The sequence below is a fragment of the Oncorhynchus nerka genome, linkage group LG20, assembly GCF_034236695.1.
Source record: "Oncorhynchus nerka isolate Pitt River linkage group LG20, Oner_Uvic_2.0, whole genome shotgun sequence".
In the NCBI taxonomy this organism is placed as follows: Eukaryota; Metazoa; Chordata; class Actinopteri; order Salmoniformes; family Salmonidae; genus Oncorhynchus; species Oncorhynchus nerka.
The window spans coordinates 49,998,427-50,017,235 of record NC_088415.1 but is presented as its reverse complement, the minus strand read 5'-3'; the positions used below and the strand labels follow the sequence as shown (position 1 = coordinate 50,017,235).

At 42.3% G+C, this 18,809-nt stretch overlaps 1 protein-coding gene across 2 annotated transcripts in view; it reads right to left on the bottom strand.

Moving 5' to 3' along the window:
* Positions 1-18,809, bottom strand: part of LOC115102704 (espin-like) — a 133,649-nt gene that overhangs the window by 33,555 nt on the left and 81,285 nt on the right. For both annotated transcript variants that reach the window (XM_065005560.1, XM_065005559.1), the window contains 2 exons: positions 15,668-15,813; positions 7,701-8,048 (listed from right to left, as the gene is read on the bottom strand). In XM_065005560.1, coding sequence (XP_064861632.1) covers positions 7,701-8,048; positions 15,668-15,813 — 494 coding nt within the window. The remainder of the gene's footprint in view (positions 1-7,700; positions 8,049-15,667; positions 15,814-18,809) is intronic.

Genomic DNA, 18,809 nt, shown 5'->3' with positions numbered 1-18,809 from the left:
GTCTCTACTGTCACACCCTGTACTACACTCTGTATTGTTGTCTCTACTGTCACACCCTGTACTACACTCTGTATTGTTATCTCTACTGTCACACCCTGTACTACACTCTGTATTGTTATCTCTACTGTCACACCCTGTACTACACTCTGTATTGTTGTCTCTACTGTCACTCCCTGTACTACACTATGTATTGTTGTCTCTACTGTCCCTCCCTGTACTACACTATGTATTGTTGTCTCTACTGTCACACCCTGTACTACACTCTGTATTGTTGTCTCTACTGTCACACCCTGTAATACACTCTGTATTGTTGTCTCTACTGTCACTCCCTGTACTACACTATGCATTGTTGTCTCTACTGTCACTCCCTGTACTACACTATGTATTGTTGTCTCTACTGTCACACCCTGTACTACACTATGTATTTTTGTCTCTACTGTCACACCCTGTACTACACTATGTATTGTTGTCTCTATTGTCACACCCTGTACTACACTATGTATTGTTGTTTCTACTGTCACACCCTGTACTACACTATGTATTGTTGTCTCTACTGTCACACCCTGTACTACACTCTGTATTGTTGTCTCTACTGTCACACCCTGTAATACACTCTGTATTGTTGTCTCTACTGTCACTCCCTGTACTATACTATGTATTGTTGTTTCTACTGTCACACCCTGTACTACACTATGTATTGTTGTCTCTACTGTCACACCCTGTACTACACTCTGTATTGTTGTCTCTACTGTCACACCCTGTAATACACTCTGTATTGTTGTCTCTACTGTCACTCCCTGTACTATACTATGTATTGTTGTCTCTACTGTCACACGCTGTACTACACTATGTATTGTTGTCTCTACTGTCACTCCCTGTACTACACTATGTATTGTTGTCTCTACTGTCACACCCTGTACTACACTCTGTATTGTTGTCTTTACTGTCACACCCTGTAATACACTCTGTATTGTTGTCTCTACTGTCACTCCTTGTACTATACTATGTATTGTTGTCTCTACTGTCACACCCTGTACTACACTATGTATTGTTGTCTCTACTGTCACTCCCTGTACTACACTATGTATTGTTGTCTCTACTGTCACTCCCTGTACTACACTATGTATTGTTGTCTCTACTGTCACACCCTGTACTACACTATGTATTGTTGTTTCTACTGTCACACCCTGTACTACACTATGTATTGTTGTCTCTACTGTCACACCCTGTACTACACTCTGTATTGTTGTCTCTACTGTCACACCCTGTAATACACTCTGTATTGTTGTCTCTACTGTCACTCCCTGTACTATACTATGTATTGTTGTCTCTACTGTCACACCCTGTACTACACTATGTATTGTTGTCTCTACTGTCACTCCCTGTACTACACTATGTATTGTTGTCTCTACTGTCACTCCCTGTTCTATACTATGTATTGTTGTCTCTACTGTCACTCCCTGTTCTATACTATGTATTGTTGTCTCTACTGTCACTCCCTGTACTACACTATGTATTGTTGTCTCTACTGTCACACCCTGTACTACACTATGTATTGTTGTCTCTACTGTCACTCCCTTTTCTATACTATGTATTGTTGTCTCTACTGTCACTCCCTGTACTACACTATGTATTGTTGTCTCTACTGTCACACCCTGTACTTCACTATGTATTGTTGTCTCTACTGTCACACCCTGTACTACACTCTGTATTGTTGTCTCTACTGTCACACCCTGTAATACACTCTGTATTGTTGTCTCTACTGTCACTCCCTGTACTACACTATGCATTGTTGTCTCTACTGTCACACCCTGTACTATACTATGTATTGTTGTCTCTACTGTCACACCCTGTACTACACTATGTATTGTTGTCTATACTGTCACTCCCTGTACTACACTATGTATTGTTGTCTCTACTGTCACTCCCTGTACTATACTATGTATTGTTGTCTCTACTGTCACTCCCTGTACTACACTATGCATTGTTGTCTCTACTGTCACACCCTGTACTATACTATGTATTGTTGTCTCTACTGTCACACCCTGTACTACACTATGTATTGTTGTCTATACTGTCACTCCCTGTACTACACTATGTATTGTTGTCTCTACTGTCACTCCCTGTACTATACTATGTGTTGTTGTCTCTACTGTCACTCCCTGTACTACACTATGTATTGTTGTCTCTACTGTCACACCCTGTACTACACTATGTATTGTTGTCTCTACTGTCACACCCTGTAATACACTCTGTATTGTTGTCTCTATTGTCACACCCTGTACTACACTATGTATTGTCCTCGGATGGGGCCACAGTGTCTCCTGACCCCTCCTGTCTCAGCCTCCAGTATTTATGCTGCAGTAGTTTATGTGTCGGGGGGCTGGGGTCAGTTTGTTATATCTGGAGTACTTCTCCTGTCCTATTCGGTGTCCTGTGTGAATCTAAGTGTGCGTTCTCTAATTCTCTCCTTCTCTCTTTCTTTCTCTCTCTCGGAGGACCTGAGCCCTAGGACCATGCCCCAGGACTACCTGACATGATGACTCCTTGCTGTCCCCAGTCCACCTGGCCATGCTGCTGCTCCAGTTTCAACTGTTCTGCCTTACTATTATTCGACCATGCTGGTCATTTATGAACTTTTGAACATCTTGGCCATGTTCTGTTATAATCTCCACCCGGCACAGCCAGAAGAGGACTGGCCACCCCACATATGCTCTCTCTAATTCTCTCTTTCTTTCTCTCTCTCGGAGGACCTGAGCCCTAGGACCGTGCCCCAGGACTACCTGACATGATGACTCCTTGCTGTCCCCAGTCCACCTGACTGTGCTGCTGCTCCAGTTTCAACTGTTCTGCCTTATTATTATTCGACCATGCTGGTCATTTATGAACATTTGAACATCTTGGCCATGTTCTGTTATAATCTCCACCCGGCACCGCCAGAAGAGGACTGGCCACCCCACATAGCCTGGTTCCTCTCTAGGTTTCTTCCTAGGTTTTGGCCTTTCTAGGGAGTTTTTCCTAGTCACCATGCTTCTACACCTGCATTGCTTGCTGTTTGGGGTTTTAGGCTGGGTTTCTGTACAGCACTTTGAGATATCAGCTGATGTACGAAGGGCTATATAAATACATTTGATTTGATTTGTTTCTACTGTCACACCCTGTACTACACTATGTATTGTTGTCTCTACTGTCACACCCTGTACTACACTCTGTATTGTTGTCTCTACTGTCACACCCTGTAATACACTCTGTATCGTTGTCTCTACTGTCACTCCCTGTACTACACTATGTATTGTTGTCTCTACTGTCACACCCTGTACTATACTATGTATTGTTGTCTCTACTGTCACACACTGTACTACACTCTGTATTGTTGTCTCTACTGTCACACCCTGTAATACACTCTGTATTGTTGTCTCTACTGTCACTCCCTGTACTACACTTTGTATTGTTGTCTCTACTGTCACACTCTGTACTATACTATGTATTGTTGTCTCTACTGTCACACCCTGTACTACACTCTGTATTGTTATCTCTACTGTCACACCCTGTACTACACTCTGTATTGTTGTCTCTACTGTCACACCCTGTACTACACTATGTATTGTTGTCTCTACTGTCACACCCTGTACTACACTCTGTATTGTTGTCTCTACTGTCACACCCTGTACAATACTATGTATTGTTGTCTCTACTGTCACTCCCTGTACTACACTATGTATTGTTGTCTCTACTGTCACACCCTGTACTACACTCTGTATTGTTGTCTCTACTGTCACACCCTGTACTATACTCTGTATTGTTGTCTCTACTGTCACACCCTGTACTACACTCTGTATTGTTATCTCTACTGTCACACCCTGTACTACACTCTGTATTGTTGTCTCTACTGTCACACCCTGTACTACACTCTGTGTTGTTGTCTCTACTGTCACACCCTGTACTACACTCTGTATTGTTATCTCTACTGTCACACCCTGTACTACACTCTGTATTGTTGTCTCTACTGTCACACCCTGTACTACACTATGTATTGTTGTCTCTACTGTCACACCCTGTACTACACTATGTATGTCACTACTATGTCTATTGTCTTTCCTCCGAGAGTGGATAGGAGGATAACGCTGCTCAAGAGCATGGCTGAGATTTTGCTGCACCAGGCTGGTAGATCTTCCACCTGCTCGTGGACATTGGGGTTGACTTCCGGCGCCGACAGAGATGGCCGCCTCGCTTCGCGTTCCTAGGAAACTATGCAGTTTTTTGTTTTTTTTACGTGTTATTTCTTACATTAGTACCCCAGGTCATCTTAGGTTTCATTACATACAGTCGAGAAGAACTACTGAACATAAGAGCAGCGTCAACTCACCATCAGTACGACTGTTACGTTCCCCGTTTATGTGTTGTAGTTTGTGTATTTGCATGTGTTTATTTCAGGAAATGGCTTCCTGAAATCCCTCAAGCAGCTGATTGGTTGACTCCATGGCTAATTGGAGAGCTGACCCCGCCCCCTCGTCAAGACGCAGCTGTCTCCAATTACCCATTCCTTCAGAAGCTATATAAAAGCCAGTGTTCTGTTCAGGAGGAAGAGATTTGCTGGGAGGTCATTGCAGAGATTTTGCTAGAAAGATTTTGATAGAGGTTGATTTTGCTGGGAGTTCATTGCTGAGAGTTGGTATGTTTTGTGAGTTTGTTGCTCAGATAGATCTTATTTGATGTCCTTTGTTTCTTAATTTGTTTGTGAAAATTGTTTAATATTCTGTTTAATTTGTTCCCAGGGGGGAAGGGGAAGCCACCTAGGGAGTGCTTAGGTAAGAGGCCCACGGGCATACATATACCCGTAGTATATTCATTGTCTATGCACAATAGGTAAGACCTGGGCGGACCACCCCCTGTATTTTGGTTAGGGCACCAGGTGGTGCTAAATTAGGTAAGTAGTGGGTAGGCAGGTAAGATAGGAGAGGGGGGGGCTTTGAGATTTACTTTCTTTGCTTTGGTTCCGTCCAGCCCCTTTTCCCCATATTACCGTGTAAAGGAATAAAAGTCCTTGTAAACGGTACCACATTCTGCCTGTTGTCATTCTTACATGCACCTACAGTCCATACCTTTTTCACTTCACGGAGAGTTTAGTTGTAGCAGGGTGTTGCGTTCCCTCTTCATAGAGGCGTGCGTAACATAATGGGGGCTCATCCGGGATATTTCCATTAAACCCACCGGACCCTGCTGCTCTGAGCTCTCTGTGGTTAGTGATTGAGGTGTGATGGTAGGTTGTGAGTTTGGATGACTTGTTTAGTTAGCGTGTTCAGGAGACTGCATTGTATAAGATGGCTGCCTTAGCCATCTCCAAGTTGTTTGAAGCGCCCTCTATTGATTGTTTGGGTAGGTTTCTTAAAGTAGACCTTATAGCTATAGCTGACCATTATGGATTTGTTGTCCCTGAGAAAGTCCTAAAGGCTGAGCTTTTGGTGCTAGTCAGAACGGATTCTCTCATTGCAAGGAGAGGAGACGGGTAGACCTTCTGATGCCAAATCGGAGGACAGGGCGGAGGAAGGGGGTTCCTCGTACCCCTTTTACATTGCCCCGATTCGATCCTTTATCTTCTGCTTCAGGTCGTTCAGATAGGACTGCTAGGTTGAAGGTGAGGCTGGCTCGGTTAGAAATGGAGCAAAAAGATAAAGAGAGACAGATGAATTTTGAACTTGAAATTAGGAAAATATAAGCTGACAAGGAGGTGAGGATCCGACAACTGGAGCTAGACACTGCCTCCAGTGCGACTCCACAAGCTGCTCATCATCAAACCCACTTCGATGTGAGTAAAAACATAGCTCTAGTCCCTCCATTCCGAGAGTCGGAAGTTGATTCTTATTTCTCTGCGTTTGAGCGTGTGGCCCTGCGCTGCATTGGCCACTCGAGGTTTGGCCGCTCCTGTTACAATGTAAATTGTCTGGGAAAGCCCAGGAAGTAGTAGCTGCTCTCTCCCTGGAAGACAGTTTACACTACGATACAGTTAAAACTACAGTGTTGCGGGCTTATGAGTTGGTGCCTGAAGCTTATAGACAGTGCTTCAGGAACCACAAGAAACCCTCTCTCCGTACATTTGTTGAATTTGCTAGGGACAAAGAGTCTCTGTTTAGTCGTTGGTGTTCAGCCAGCAAAGCTAACACCTTTGCTGATATTAAGGAGTTGATGCTGTTGGAGGACTTTAAAAGCAACCTCCCAGATAGAATTGTTGTTCATTTAAATGAACAGAAGGTGGTGACATTGGCCCAAGCAGCAGTGTTGGCAGATGAGTACGCTTTGACACACAAGACTGTCTTTGGTGCACCACGTTTTGAAGGCCGGACGATTACGTCATCAGTTCCTCGTTCAGGTCGCTTTTCCTCTAACAACCCTAAGCCTTTTCATGAAATCCGTGAATGTTTTTACTGTCACCAAAAGGATCACGTGATTGCGGACTGCCCAGTTTTGAAAAATAAACCGAAACAGTCCCAGTCACCGTCCCCAAAAATGAAAAGTTTGGGTTTAGTCAAGTCTTTGGCTCGTCCATTGGATCGAGTTGTTGATTCAGCATTTGAGAAACCGGATCCTGTCTATGCTCCGTTTATCTCTGCCGGTTGTGTTTCCTTAACAGGAGAACAAGCTGATCAAAAACCTATCCAAATCCTACGAGACACCGGGGCGGCGCAGTCAGTAATCGTTACTGATGCTTTACCCTGGTCTCCTGAAACGTATTGTGGCTCGCATGTCATATTACAGGGGATAGAGACAAAAACCGTACCTGTACCTTGTTGTCTCTACTGTCACACCCTGTACTACACTATGTATTGTCTGTCTCTGTCACTCTCTGTCACCCGCATAAAGAGGTCTAGGGTCAGGGTTTCGTAACTGACCGATGCTTTATTCATGTGTGGAAGGAAGTGCTCTGACCAGTAGATCATCTGGGACTGGCTGAGCTGGCGGATCTGGCGTGTGGGCACCTGGCTCATGATTGTCCTCCAGTGGCCAATCAGCTTCACCACCACTTGCCTGGACTTCAGGAAGAGGAGTGTTTTGTCATCCTGTCTCTGCATGTCTCCGTCCATCTCAGGGGTAAACCAGTTATCGTCATCCAGACCAACCCCTAGACTTCCCCGTCTGTGTACTTTGGCCTGTAGGACTCAGAGGGTTTACTTTCTCCAGTGTTCCAGCAACAGGAAGACGATATGCTCATTCTTCATCTCTATGCACTCCCGGACGTAGCTCATGTCTGTCTGCACCTCCAGGCTCTGGATCAGCTGCTCGTTGGTCAGTATAAGGTCTGTAGACAGAACCTGGTTGAACTGATCCGACTAAGGGATCACTTTGTAAGACTGGTATGTAAGAGGAGCATCTCAAACTGATTTTGAATGTTATTCAATGTTTATCAAATAATATTTCAATATTTTTTTTGGGGGGGATCCCTTTTAGGGTACTTAAATTCAAAATAAAATAGCTAGATAAAAAAAGGTATGACCATCTTAAAACAATTCCATATGTTAGCTAAGTAAACCCATTTAAACACAAAACAAACCCACCAACCCACATTTCAGCCCAACCCTTTTAACCACTTCGACCTTGTTTTCCCCTCAGTGCCCGTTCTGTGACAGCAGCACAAAAAAAGAGCTGAAATTGTAAATGTTTATCATCACACTCCTTTCTCTCACACCTCCTCCATTCACGCCTACCTTGCGCTTGTGTTCATCCTCCTCCTGCATCTTCACCTGGAGCTTGCGCACCATCACCTGCCTTTTCCATTCAGGGATGGCTCGGCCCTGCTCGTCGTGTGTGGGCACTAGGGCCTCCACGTCCGCCAGGCTACCCTTCCGGGTCTGTCCCATCAGGCTTGCTGCCCCGCTGACGTTCCTATTGAGGTGCTGCTCGCTGCTCTTGGAGGTGGAGAGGTTCCGGGGCGTGCTGGTGCCCACAGGGCTGGGGGCGGCGGGTGGGGATGTGGCGGTGGAGGGCGGAGACGTGGGCTTGGCTGAGGACGGGCTGACCGTGTGGGTCTGGGGTGGTGACATGGGGCTCTCTCCCTGGGGGGTGGCAGAAAGAGAGGAATAAAGTTCGAAAGCTTCATTGTTCATTAAGGTCAAACAGGAATGTCTTTGGCTTTAACTAAATAGGCTCAGTTGCGATATACATGAACTACACAGGATGTGCAACATTGAGGAATGACAGAAACCAAGACACACTATATATATATATACAAAAGTATGTGGATTCAGCTATTTCAGCCACACCCGTTGTTGACAGATGTATAAAATCAAGCACACAGCCATAAAATCGCCATAGACAAACATTGGCAATAGAATGGCCTTACTGAAGAGCTCAGTCGCTTTCAACGTGGCACCGCCATAGGAGGCCGTCCAACAAGTCAGTTTGTCAAATCAACGGTAAGTGCTGTAATTATGAAGTGGAAACCTCTAGGCGCAACAACGGCTCAGCTGTGATGTGGTAGGCCCCACAATCTCACAGAACGGGACCGCCGAGTGCTGAAGCACGTAAAACTCGCCTTTCCTCGGTTGCAACACTCACTACCGAGTTTTAAACTGCCTGTGGAAGCAACGTCAGCACAATTAGTGTTTGTTGCAAGCTTTATGAAATGGGTGTCCTTGGCCGAGCAGCCGCACATAAACCTAAGATCACCATGTGCAATGCCAAGTGTCGGCTGGAGTGGTGTAAAGCTCACCGCCATTGGACTATGGAGCAGTGGAAACGCCTGAATCATGCTTCACTATCTGGCTGCCAGGAGAACGCTACCTGTCCCAAATGTATCGTGTCAACTGTAAAGTTTGGTGGAGGAGGAATAATGATCTGTTTTTCATGGTTCGAGTGCGAGCCAGGTCTAATTGTCCAACATCAGTGCCCAACTAATGCTTGTGTCTGAATGGAAGCAAGTCCCTGCAGCAATTTTCAACTGGTGGAAAGCCTTCCCAGAGTGGAGGCTGTTATAGCAGCAAAGGATGGACCAACTCCTTATTAATGCCCATGATTTTGGAATGAGATGTTTTACGAGCAGGTGTCCATATACTTTTGCTTATGTATGTATGTATTTGAAACAAGACTGACTGCCTATAGAATAAAAGGAGAACCTAACAAGTTGCTTCGGTGTGTCACACGTAGCAAATAACAACCGCACAGAGCACCACTCATATTGAATTGCTTACTCATTGGTTTCACGGAGTGGAAGCTTTGGGCTAATTCAGTGTAATGCAAGCAAGAGTGACGGTGAAGGCCATGCCTGCTCTGAGGGGGAGAACAATGGGTTCTCAAGAATCAAGTTAGCACTCCTCACTTCTTCTCCACGATGACAGAGTGAACAGTCAAAAGCATTAAAAACCCACCATGGAGTGACATGTTTGTTCAGCCATCAGTGAGTCACCATTTGACCAACTGTTAAATGGTCATATTGTGATAAGTGCAAATGGCTGTGCAAAACTTTTGTACTTTTAAATGTTTTTCTTTGTTGGGCATAAAATACTGTAAAAACACCAGGAAATCAGCTCCAAGTGATTTTAATTTAAGGAAATCTGTTCCAGAGTATTCTTCCACATAATAAAGACACATGATCATATACCAGATGTAAGCTTGGTTTTATTTATTTTTTAAAAGTATGTTCCAACATATCTGTTTGAGTTTCTCGTGGTGAATTTACAGTCTACAAATTATTTGTAATTGTGTTCCCATATTGAGAACATAATTACATAATTATCTGCTCAAGAAGAAAAATCAGCCCGCGGCTGAATCTAGTTGATGATCCCTGACATACAGTGTATGTTGATCATGTGGGATGAAAGTCTCATGTTGTAGAGTGTGTCTCGTCACTTCAATGAGGTTTCACAGGTAAATACACTGTTAGCACTCAATCTGGGATCCTTCTGATGCCTGGAAAAACCCTTTGTTCCAGAATATAATCTTTTTATCAAAGGCCACTGACTGACGTTACATAATAGCAATATAAAACTCATCGCCACAGAAGCAATGAACGATATCATAGGCGTATTGTTTTTCATTAAAACCCAGAAGGGGATACAAATACTTGCCAACACAGCAGCCTTTACAATTTCAGATGAGGCACCTTTGTGCCACTAACCTCTAGTCTTAGTTGTGGCTTGCAAAAGTATTCACCCCCCTTCACATTTTTCCTATTTTGTAGCCTTACAACTTGGAATTAAAATATGTTTTGGTGGGTTTGCATAATTTTATTTACACAACATGCCTACCACTTTGAAGATGCAAAATATTTTATATTGTGAAACAAGCAAGAAATAAGACTATAAGAAAAGACCGTAAAGTCAATACTTTGTAGAAGTACCTTTTGCAGCAATTACAGCTACACGTCTCTATAACCCTGGCACACCCTGGCACATCTAGCCACTGGGATTTTTGCCCATTCCTCAAGGCAAAACTGCTCCAGCTCCTTCAAGTTGGATGGGCACTGCTGGTGTACAGCAATCTTTAAGTCATACCACAGATTGGATTGAGGTCTGGGCTCTCACTAGCCCATTCCAAGACATTTAAATGTTTCCCCTTAAACCACTTGAGTGTTGCTTTAGCAGTATGCTTAGGGTCATTGTCCTGCTGGAAGGTGAACCTCCCTTCCCAGTCACAAATCTCTGGAAGACTGAAACAGGTTTCCCTCAAGAATTTCCCTGTATTTAGCGCCATCCATCATTCCTTATATTCTGACCAGTTTCCCAGTCTCTGCCGATGAAGAACATCCCCACAGCATGATGCTGCCACCACCATGCTTCACTGTGGGGACGATGTTCTCGGGGTGATGAGGAGGGTTGGGTTTGTGCCAGATATTGCATTTTCCTTGATGGCCAAAAAGCTCAATTTTAGTTTCATCATTCTTCCCTATGTTTGGGGAGTCTCCCACATGACTTTTGGCGAACACCAAACGTGTTTGCTTATTTTTTTCTATAACTTCATTGGGATAGGGGCAGCATTTTCACTTTTGGATGAAAACCGTGCCCAGAGTAAACAGACTGCTACTCAGTCTCAGATGCTAATATATGCATATTATTAGTAGTATTGGATAGAAAACACTGAAGTTTCTAAAACTGTTTGAATGATGTCTGTGAGTATAACAAAACTCATATGACAAGCAAAAACCTGAGAAAAAAATCCAACCAGGAAGTGGGAAATCTGAGGTTTGTTGTTTTTCAACTCAGCCCCTATTGAAGATAGTGGGATATTGGTCATCTTGCACTTCCTACGGCTTCCACTAGATGTCAACAGTCTTTAGAACGTTGTTTCAGGCTTCTACTGTGAAGGGGGGCTGAATGAGAGGGGAATGAGTCAGAGGTCTGGCAGAGAGCCACAGGCTCGTGACGCGCGGTCATGTGAGAGTTAGCTCGCGTTCCATTGCTTTTCTACAGACAAAGGAATTCTCTGGTTCGGACAGATTTATGTTAAACATCCTAAAGATTGATTCTATACTTCGTTTGATATGTTTCTACGACCAGTAATATAACTTTTTGGACTTTTCGTCCGACCCGCTGGGCTTGCACGCGCGCTTGGATTTGTTTACCAAACGCCCTAACAAAAGGAGGTATATGGACATAAATAATGATGAACTTTATCGAACAAATCAAACATTTATTGTGGAACTGGGAATCCTGGGAGTGCATTCTGATGAAGATCATCAAAGGTAAGTGAATATTTATAATGCTATTTCTGACTAATGTTGACTATACAACATGGCGGATATGTCTTTGGCTGGTTTGGGCTCTTTGGCTGGTTTGGGATTTTTGCATGGTATGCTTCTTCCGTAAAGTAAAAAAAAAACTGACACAGCGGTTGCATTAAGGAGAAGTTTATCTAAAGTTCCATGTATAATAGTTGTATCTATTATCAATGTTAATGATGAGCATTTCTGTGAATTCATGTGGCTCTCTGCAAAATCACAGGATGTTTTGGAGCTACTGAACATAACACGCCAATGTCAAATTTGATTTTTGGATATAAATATGCACTTTATCGAACAAAACATACATGTATTGTGTAACATGAAGTTCTATGAGTGTCATCTGATGAAGATCATCAAAGGTTAGTGATTAATTTGATCTATATTTCTGCGTTTTGTGACTCCTCTCTTTGGCTGGAAAAATGGCTGTGTTTTTCTGTGACTTGGTGGTGACCTAACATAATCGTTTGTGGAACTTTCGCTGTACAGCCTTTTTGAAATCAGACACTTTGGCTGGATTAACGAGAATTTTATCTTTAAAATGGTGCCTAATACTTCTATGGATCTCCACTGTGGAGCTTTGCAGCTCCTTCAGGTCATTTTTGGTATCTTTGCTGCTCCTCTGATTAATGCCCTGCTTGCCAGGTATGTGAGTTTTGTTGTGGTGCCATATTCTTTCCATTTTTTAATAATGGATTTAAAATGGTGCTCAGTGGGCTGTTCAAAGTTTTGGATATAAAAAAAAAAAAAACTCTAATCTGTACTTCTCCACAACTTTGTCCCTGACCTGTTTGGAGAGCTCCTTGGTCTTCATGGTGCCACTTGCTTAGTGGTGTTGCAGACTCTGGGACCTTTCAGAACAGGTGTATATATACTGAGATCATGTGACACTTACATAGTCCACCTGTGTGCAATCTAACTAATTATGTGACATCAGAAGGTAATTGGTTGCACCAGATCTTATTTAGGGGCTTCATAGCAAAGGGGGTGAATACATCTGCACTCACCACTTTTCCGTTATATATATTTTTTTGAATTTATTGAAATAAGTATTTTTTTTCATTTCACTTACCCAAAATAGTCCAAATTGGTGATGTCCATTACATGAAATCCAAATAAAAATCCAAGGGGGATAAATACTTTTGAAGACACTGTACATCCTGGTTATAATGACTACCCTTTCCCTCAGCTACCAGAAAACAATTACTATTTGTTGGTAGTCTACAAATGTATACAAAGTTAGTCTCTCCTCATACTCAGGTCTGCCTACTTATACTACTGTCTATGAGGTGAAATGTCACTGATATTAATATTTCTGTCCTCTGCCATGGATTCCCACAGTCAGTAGTAAGAGGAGAACTATTGGGCAATGCCAAAGGGGGTGTGTACCACTGTTCTACATCTGCTAACTCCTGCTTTGGTAAGTAGATCCAGTAACATGGCACAGTTTGTTTGAAAATGTCTTATGGTCAACCGACCAAATGATAGAATGTTGTTGTAATGTCTCTTTAAGAAGGACCGGTGATCCCATATGACCTCCAACACATATTACTGAATGAGTCAAACTGCTTTGCTAATACTACAGTATCCTCAGCAACATATAAAAAAAAACTTCTCTATATCACCAACCAAAACAGAACTTTGCATCTACACTCCTAGAAAAAAGGGTACTATCTACAACCTAAAAGGGTTCTTCGGATGTCCCCGGATGTCCCCATAGGCAAACCCTTTGAAGAACCCTTTTTGGTTTCAGGTAGAATCCTTTTTTACATGGAACCAGGGTCCTACCTGGAACCAAAAAGGGGTTATACTATGGTGACAGGAGAATAACCCTTTTTTTCAAAGTGTGTATGGCTCTGATGGCTGGAGCCGTTGGTTGGAGCCTGCTGCAGCTTATAACAGCACCAGTTTTCCTTGAATATGTACTTCAGTGGAAGTTATGATTTTCACTTTGTATGACTAAGTGAAAATTCTACTTAAATTGGAGTTAGGATTTGACCCATACAATATGATTGCATATTCTGTGGTGTGTGGATAAAAGTGTCTGCTACAATGACCATATCTATTTATCTATCTAGTGTTGGTGTTGTCATGACTGCCCTTGGGGGAGGATCATAGGTGCCCCCCCCTATCTCTCTCTCCACAGTTATATGACTTAACGACAGGTCGTAAATTCCTTGAAGAGATCCTCTCCCCCTTTGGACATGCAGTATGGGGAGAGAGGATTTCACAGTGGAACAGAGAAGCCATCAAAACGTCTATTTTTGAGATTGTGGAACCGGTCGGTGGGGAAGCAAAGAATGACCATGTTGAATTTGTTTCATTTGGTGACCTCATGAACGACAAGAGACCCACTGTCAGGGTTTTCCTGTGGTGAAGTAGAGGAGGTCCAAAACGCAGCATGGTTATATTGATTCATGTTTAATAAAAACAGATAAACATGAACACTACAAAACAATAAACGTGGAAAACCAAAAACAGCCCTATCTGGTGCAAAACACAGAGACAGGAACAATCACCCACAAACACACAGTGAAACCCAGGCTACCTAAGTATGATTCTCAATCAGAGACAACTAATGACACCTGGCTCTGATTGAGAACCATACTAGGCCGAAACATAGAAATACCCAAAACCTAGAAAAACAAACAGACTGCCCACTCAACTCACGCCCTGACCATACTAACTAAATACAAAACACAGGAAATAAAGGTCAGAACATGACACCCACATTACTGTATCTTTGTTTGTATACACTTCCTAATTTTGGGGTTTGTATCAATGTTGTATGAAATACAGGATTAATTATAAGAATACTTTTGGAAAGATGATAATGTGATCTTAGTCTTCTAAATGAGAATGGTTTTTCATAGTAACGTATGATCAGTCAGTGGCCACGCCCCTATAAGCACAGACATTATACCCAAACGTCATGGAACGTCCCTTTCCACAGAGCTAATAAAAGGACTTGTGACAAAAATGTACATTTAGTCAAGAGAACGCAGGGACGGGGTCCCCACGTTGAAATGGCTACTACTTATTGACCAAGCAGACTAAGGCATGAGCTGGATGTTGCAAAATGGTTTAAACTACAACTCTACCTAAGGACAAGACCAGAGAACGTAGGGATCATCCCCATGCTGAAATCTACAAACTAAAGAACAATTATTCAGTCTGCAGCAGTTTAAGTACTTTAGACTGGTAAACACAACCGATCGAACGACCGAATGGTACGCCTGACATATCCATTATAACAAGCTACAACTATGAAAGACTGATCTCTGATGAACAAACCAGAGACTTTCTATCTACTGACTCTCTAGCAGACGGACCGGCGATTAAAGAGAGGTACAACAAAGGCATACACTCATAAATATGTCAATTGCAATTTATTTTCGAATGAGTGGCTGTGCATGTTCAAAGTATTAGAGAGTGTAGTTATGAACTGTATGTACGTGGGTCCACTGAGTTTCCCGCTCTTGAGCTGTCCTCACCCCTTTCCTTAGTCTACCAAGCTGTCATATCGGTTCGTCTACTAGGGACTTCTCATTGTATCATGTTAGTAAACAACGTATGACATATCGTGTGTGTGTTTATTTAGTTAGTAAATAAATAAGCCAATTTTAAATAAAGGTGAAATAAAATAAATTTAAAAAATAGTTTATCCCTGATTCATGATCTATGTTAGGGTTCGTGCAGATATCCAAGGGTTTGCGACATTCAGAATATGACTGATGAGGTAATAATACATTAATAAGTGAGTAATTGATAATATATAAAAATATCTGAAGTTACATTTGGGAAATAGAGGCTCTTTAAACATTTTCCCGTGGTGCCCCAACTTCCTAGTTAATCACTATTCCGTGATTAAACAAATCACGGAATAATTACACGGAGAATTGATCACATAACAGTCTTCACATTTAATAGTTATGTTATGACAGTGTAGAAGCCACATACATTATTGCCCGGCAGGCCGCTGTTGGAGAAGACTGTTGTGTAGCCTTTACTGTGTAGGGTGGGCTTCAGGTTCTTCCCCGCTTTTATTTCAGCCAGCAACTCCGTGTTGTCTCCGGTGTGGGACATCATGTTGAAGGATTTGTTGCCTGGGGAGGACAAAAGAACGGAGGGAAAAGTGAGAGAGAGAGCGAGCGAGAAATACATTCATTAGATTTATCATAAAGCAGCCACAAAAGCACATTTATGCAATAGACCAAAAAATAAACAATTCTAATTGGAAACCTCAAAAAGAGAAATGGTTGGATGGTAATTGTAAGCTCAAGGAAAAAATGTTAGATATTTATCCAAGACAAAACATTACCAACCACAAGATACAGATGTTCGGCAAGAATAATTGTGACACATTGAAAGAATACAAACATAACCTAAGATGGAAGAAATGGAAACATTTTGAAAACACTGAAACTCTATTGATGGAAACCAGTTCTGGGAGAAATGGTCTGAATGGAGCATAGAAGAATGATCATTCAAAATGGCTACATTTGGAAAGATCATCTCTATGGAATAATAACATCTGAATTTAAACGAAATAAATATCCAGTAAAACTCAGCTCCCTAGAAAACACAATTAAACACTTCCAATTGACTATCAAATTACATAAGCTGAATTTTCAAATCAATTACAAAGTCTTAGGGTGGATTTACATGAGTAAAATATGTCTAGTGAGATCTATTTCTCTTCAACATCAAATGTTCTACTTTTCTGTTTACACTAGCCTTGGAGGTGGTGTGACCAAAGCCACATCCTTGCTTCATGAGTGCAGCTATTAGCATACCATAAATAACATAGTATATAGACAAACAAAATAAGGATAGCAATTCAAACTATACAGGAGCTTCTCACTGAAACCATATTGTACATAGCTTTACACACTTGATTAATGTAATGATTCACAAATGTGTGGATATTTTAAAAGCCTTTCATTTTTTATTTGGCTAACAGAGCAAAAATGCTGTCTACTGGTATTAAGGTTGTTCTTGCAGGGACATGTGGTGTGGGAGAGCCTTTTCCTTTACACTAACAAGAGGGTAGTGTAGGAGACGTCTCAGAGTTTTTAAGGTCGGTGCTGCAGTGGATAGCGATAGTTTTATGGGCTCCTGACCAATTCTGGTATTTTGTGTGATTTTTTTTATCTATCTTAATTATCTGAACTATTTTTGTGCATAATGTCTCTGCCATCATTTCCTATGACGGAAAACAGCTTCTCGACATCAGCAACCACTAACCTCGGGTTGAGCACTGGCTTCATTAATAAGAGCATCAACAAAGTCATCCCCACAGTGATAGTACGTACATATCCCAACCAGAAGCCGTGGATTACAGGCAGCATCCGCATTGATCTAAAGGCTAAGGCAGCGTCTTTCAAGGAGCGGGACACCAATTGGGACTCTTAAAAGGAAACAACCTACGACAAGTCATCAAACATCTAAGATCGACTCCTACTACGCAGGCTCTGACGCTCGTCGGATGTGGCAGGGCTTGCAAACTATCACAGGTTACAAAGGGAAACCCAAAAGCCTTCATGCCTTCTCTGCTTGCTTTAAAGACAAGCAACACTGAACCATGCATGAGAGCACCAGCTGTTCTGGACATCTAATCTCGCTCTTAAATGTCTGATTTGAGTAAAACCTTTAAACAGGTTAACATTCACAAGGCGGGGCCAGATAGATTACATGGCTCACAACACCATCATCCCAGACACCCTGGAGCACTAACAGTGCCTTCAGAAAGTATTCACACCCCTTGACTTTTTCCACATTTGTGACCCGATTCAGGAAACTAGGCATATGTCGCAAGTCACGACTTCACAAAAGAGACGCTTGAACGTAAACATTTTTTTTTGCAAAATGCGTTTTTTGGCAGAAATGCCTTCTCGAACATGTGAACTTTCATGTGCCTTAATAACAAACTTGTATGCCATCTGTAAAAACGAATACAATTGTTACATTACGAGCCTTGTTGGTTAAGCCACAGAAAAAGGGGTGAATCTTCCCAGTAGCCATGATTGGCTGAGATAATGAGTGGGCTGGACATGCCAAGAGACAAGTTTGGATTGGTCTGCCATATTGAAGACGTCTGTCTATTTGAGCTTGTCGGTCTGTTGGTAATCCTGTTAAACGTGGCTTTATAAAAAAATGTATTGCGTAGTGGAGCTACATAAGTGTTGCTCTCCACTTTCTGGAGGATCACGTTTTTTGAAATCAGTGGAATTAGAGTATGATAGTTAAAGAGATGGAGAAAACACCTGTCTCCGGATTACATCTTCAAACTAAGGGCAGCTGTAGAATGGGATTACTAAAAGGGTGACGAGTCCATGATGCATGTTGATGTAAACAGGTAAGATAGTCTAACTACATTTTCAGATATTACACGTTTCTAAATTTGACAAAGTGGTTTCATTTCAAGCTAGTGTACTGTTAGCTAACATTAGCTGGCTGCCTAGTTGACGTTGTTATAGGTTTCCCAGAGCCGTTTGCTTTTCTAGTTAGAGCCTAATGTTAGCTAGCCTAATGTTTTATCTTAATTTGTAAAATTTACACGGACATTGTGATAGTGTGTAGACCAGTGACAACATTTTTTTAAAATTGCAATTGAATACATTTTAAATTTCATTTTTTATTTAAACTTTATTTTACTAGGCAAGTCAGTTAAGAACAAATTCTTATTTACAACGATGGCCTAGGAACAGTGGGTTAATCTCCTTGTTCAGGGGCAGAATGACAGGGGCAGATTTTTACTTTGTCAACTCGGGAATTCAATCTAGCAACCTTTTGGTTACTGGCACAACAGTCTAACCACTAGGCTACCTGCCGCCCCAATTCAGGCTGTAACAACAAAATGTGAAAAAGTCAAGGGGTGTGAATACTTTCTGAAGGCACTATATTTATGTATGTGAGAATGGTGTTCATTCACTACAGCTCAGTACTCAACACCATAGTGCCCTCCAAGCTCATCATTAAGCTCAGGACCCTGGGACTGAACACATGCCTCTGCTACTGGATCCTGGACTTCCTGACGGCCTCCCCCAGGTGGCCACACTGATCTTCAACACGGGAGACCCTCGGGTGCGTGCTTCATCCC